The 4,356-nt window shown below is 47.5% G+C and overlaps 1 protein-coding gene across 1 annotated transcript; it reads left to right on the top strand.

Moving 5' to 3' along the window:
* The first annotated feature begins 233 nt into the window (after positions 1–233).
* Positions 234–758, top strand: LOC121776645. The gene is made up of 2 exons (XM_042173834.1): positions 234–299; positions 408–758. The coding sequence occupies exons 1-2, from the start codon at positions 234–236 to the stop codon at positions 756–758; spliced, it is 417 nt and encodes a 138-aa protein (XP_042029768.1).
* Positions 759–4,356: the final 3,598 nt, after the last annotated feature.

Raw genomic sequence — 4,356 nt, 5'->3', positions numbered from 1 at the left:
CAAAATTCACCAAATTATTCTGATCACATTTCCATTAATTTGTTGAATTTTGACACTTCAATACAACTGTCAAATGAATATTTTATTTAGATAATTTGAAATTGACTTTTTCCCGAACCCTATATATACACCTCTTATTTTTCAACATCATCAAATCCTCACACGCTTTTCTCACTCCAACAACACAGCAAACTACAGCTTTGAAGCAAAATACCCATTTTATCCCTACAGAAATGGGAAATTACGTCTCATGCACTCTTTCGGGGCCCATCGGGAAAGGTTCGAGCAGGGCTACAAAGGTCATTTTCCCCTCCGGCGAGCTGCGGCCGCTCCACGAGCCGACGAAGGCGGCGGAGCTCATGCTGGAGGTGCCGAATTCCTTCGTCGTGAACACTAAATCTCTCTAGATCGGGAGGAGATTCAACGCGCTGAATGCGGATGAGGATCTGGAGATGGGGAATGTGTACGTGTTTTTTCTGATGAGTAAGGTTAACGCGGCGGCGGACATGGCGGCTCTGTTCCTGGCGGCGAACTCCTCCGCCAAGCGAATGTCAAGGGGGAGCGTCAGGATCCTGCCGTGCGGCGGCGGCGATGTGCAGATTGTGAAGAGCGTCGCTGAGAAATCGGCTGAGCCGAAGCTCAATTTCGACGATGTTGATGATTTCTCGGTGGCGGAGTTCAAGCAGAGGGTGTCTTTCTGCAGATCGAAGAAGCCGTTGCTGGAGACCATTGCTGAAGAACCTGCTTTTGTTAGATGAGGGATTTTTTATCAAGGAAAATGAGAAAATATTATATAGATATATCTTTTTTTTTTGTGCTCTTTCAAGTTTAAGCAAAGAGAAACTTATTACTAGGTCTAGTAATATTAATTTTTTTAGTTAAGCTGGGAATGGGATTATCTAAAGTTAGGAAAGGGATTGAAGAATTGTAAACGTATTAAAATGTACTAATTGGTTGCGACGCAATAAGAAGATTGTTTGATTATAAGCGTTTTCCAAATACTACATGTTGCGATGACAAATTATGCAAGTTGAGTGATTATTGAGTCATCTGATGATGGAGTACGTACTAAACAAGCCCAACAGCAGTAAAGCCCAAGAAAGAGTATCAGTTCGGCATGGCTAAAGAGTATCAGTCCGGCATGACTCAAGAGTTCAGTTCGGCACAACCACAGAGTTCGGCCCCAGCCTACAGCTCGGTAAAAGCCAACCAATCAAACTCTGCTCTGGTCGGCATCAAGCTCTACTCTCAGATCGGCAAAAGCTGCTCGGCAATAATTCAGCAGTCCGGTCTCAGTATTCGACCGAACTAGGAAATAGTGGACTCATGCAAGATTTCCACCTCCGCTACACCGATTATCTATTTAGTGGTGTCAAGCAGTCATTAACTCATGCAGGATAGTGGACCCATGCAAGGTCGCCACGACCTCCACGACATCCACTACCTAATAAATGCTGCATGCCACGATCTAGGTTCAATGTATAAATAGAACCTAGGTCAGATAGATACTTCTGCTGGAAAAACTTCTGTTAAGCTCTCTAAAGAGAAAATAGCAAATAGCAAGTCTGTATTGTTAGCTGTAGAAAACAGATCAAGCAATACAACTCTGCCCACTTTTCTTCCCGTGGATGTAGATTTACCTCAGTAAATCGAACCACGTAAATCTCTGTGTTGATCTTCATTTATTTTTACAAGCATTCATCACCATCAAAAATTCGCCGATTCATCACTGGCGCCGTCTGTGGGAAACAGAGAACCAAATTTGTGATAAAGCGAATTTTTGATCCTTTTTCCACCCCAAAAAAAAAAAATGCATACCAGATCACATAACACCCATAATACCGTTCGTGATAACCGTGAGGAAGCTAGTCCAGCTCGCAGGTCTGAAAAACGGCCTCGGGAGACATCTACCTCCGGTTCTCACGAAGGAGGAACAAGCCACTCCAGGAGTCATCGCGCTGAGTCTTCCCAGCAGCCCGATTTAAACGAAGCTGTCAAGCTGTTCTTGGCCGAGAAGCAGGAGGAGTTCTTAACCTTCCTGCAGAAGAGCCAACAGCCGGAGAAGACAACGACGGATTCTCCCTCCTCATCCAGACATGAAAGTCACTACCGCAGTAGTGACGTGTCTTCCAGGAGAAAGAATCCTCAACCCCGACATGTTCCTGTTCCTCCTCGGTACCGGAACCACAGGAGAACTCCATCTCCTCCGTACCGAAGAGATGTCGGGTTCGCCATGTACGGAGCATTAAAGACTCCGTTCTCGGACGACATCACCCGAACTCCTTTGCCGCGGAACTACCGGACACCGTCAATGACTTATGACGGGCTAGAGGATCCTCATGATTTCTTGGGACGCTATCAATATAATATGGCGAACCAGGGTCTCAATGAGGTCCACATGTGCAAGCTGTTTCCCGAGCTGCTCGTCGGGAACGCCAGAAGATGGTTCGACAGCCTTCCTCAAGGCAGCATTAGATCCTACCGAGATCTAATGGATGCTTTCCACAGGAGGTTCTTTCAGAAAGCAGAAGCCCGGATCACTTCGGCTCAGCTGCTTTCCATTCGTCAAGGTCGCGACGAAAAAATCAGCGACTTCATGACAAGATTCCACAAGGAATGCCTGCAAGTAGACGATCTCAACGATCTGCTTGTCATCTCGGCATTCCAAAATGGAATCCTGCCCGGAGCTCTCTACAGGAAGCTCGTTGAGTGCGGTCCGCAGACAGCTCAGGAAATGTGGGACATTGCGGACCAGTACTCCCGGGCCGATGAGGCAGACCGTCTCAAACGGTCGTTAGACAGCTCATCGTCCCGAGAAGACAGAAGGAAGCCCGATCATAGCGATCGCGGGCATCCTCGCCGGACTTCATTTGAAAGAATTCAAAGGGCTCCGGTGCAAGACAGATTGGGACCCCGTCTCAATCCCGAGAAGCCGCCCGCTCAGTTCGTACCACTGAACAAGTCAAGAGCGGAAATTTTCGAACTACATTCCGATATGTTCGAAAGACCAAAGCGGATGACGAAATCAGCCGCGCGGCGACCTCAGGATCAATATTGCTCCTTCCATCACACCCACGGTCACGATACCGAGGAGTGCCGAGATTTGGCTGCAGGTATTGATGTTCTTGTGAAAACAGGAACGTTAAAAAAATACCAAAGCAAGCAGCCGAAAAAGAACAAAAAGCAGAGAGGTGCGAACTGCAATCCTCAGGATCCGAAAAGGCATGAGGATCCCGAAGACGACGACGAGCCGCAATATGATGGAGTAATCCTGACTATTGATGCTCTCCCTGCCGGGAAGACCAAGTCGTCCCTAAAAGCAGAACGCAGAGGTTCCAATCAAGAGGAGCCAACACATAAAAGGCTGAAGAAAGACGAAATGATTACATTTTCAGACGCCGATCCCGTCCCAGCCATCTCTCCTCACCAAGACGCTATTGTCATTCAAGCCGGAGTGGCAAACAAACTGATCCACAGAGTATTTGTGGATACAGGAGCGTCAGTCAGCATTCTTTTTAAAGAATGTTTCGATAAAATGGAAGTGGATCCAGCTCGGCTCAATCCGGCTCCACTTCCTCTGAAAAGTTTCGCCCAGGAGGACACCCGCCCAGAAGGTATTATCAGCCTTCCGATCACGGTGGGAAAAGCGCCTACAAGCTCCAATACGATGATCGAGTTCTTTGTGGTGAAAGCTCGGTCCCCGTACAACATCATCCTGGGGAGAGACTGGCTCAACACAGTTCGGGCCGTTTGCTCTACTTATCACCTCACCATCAAGATCCCCACTAAAGGTGGGATAGCGGTCATCCGAGGTGATCAAAAGAGAGCAAAAGAATGTCTGCAGATTGCGCTTAAAAGTGCCGAGCAATCAGTTCGGCACCATCAAGCATAGCAATCACAGCAACCGGAGTCAGAGGCAAGCGAGATGACCGAAGTCACTTCAGAGCCGAACTCAATGACCGTTCAGTTATACGAAAATGATCCATCCAGAACGGTCAAGGTCGGCTTCGCAGGAACGCCTCTACTCCGGGAAAAGACCATTCAGCTCCTCAAGGAGTACAAAGATGTCTTTGCATGGTCTCCGTTGGACATGACCGGAGTGCCCCCCGAGGTAATCACTCATCGGTTAAATATTGATCCTTCAATCCGGCCAGTAAAACAGAAGCAAAGACTCTTTGCGGCAGAAAGAAGCCAAGTCATCCATGACGAAGTCCGCCAATTACTAAAAGCGGATGTACTATTCGAGGTGAAATATCCTTCTTGGGTGGCCAATCCTGTGATGATCAAGAAAAAAGGAGGAGGATGGCGGATGTGCATAGATTTTACCGATCTAAACAAGCACTGTCCAAAAGATTG

This window comes from Salvia splendens, chromosome 18 (genome assembly GCF_004379255.2).
Source record: "Salvia splendens isolate huo1 chromosome 18, SspV2, whole genome shotgun sequence".
Classification (NCBI taxonomy): domain Eukaryota; kingdom Viridiplantae; phylum Streptophyta; class Magnoliopsida; order Lamiales; family Lamiaceae; genus Salvia; species Salvia splendens.
Note: the sequence above shows the minus strand (reverse complement) of the source record. Positions and strands in the feature narration are given on the sequence as shown.

Excerpts from the sequence above, each read along its gene's own strand:
- LOC121776645 (XM_042173834.1), top strand. The coding sequence starts at position 234 with ATGGGAAATTACGTCTCATGCACTCTTTCGGGGCCCATCGGGAAAGGT. Across the intron at positions 300-407 it reads GTTCGAGCAGGGCTACAAAG|ATCGGGAGGAGATTCAACGC; the intron begins GTCATTTTCCCC and ends AAATCTCTCTAG.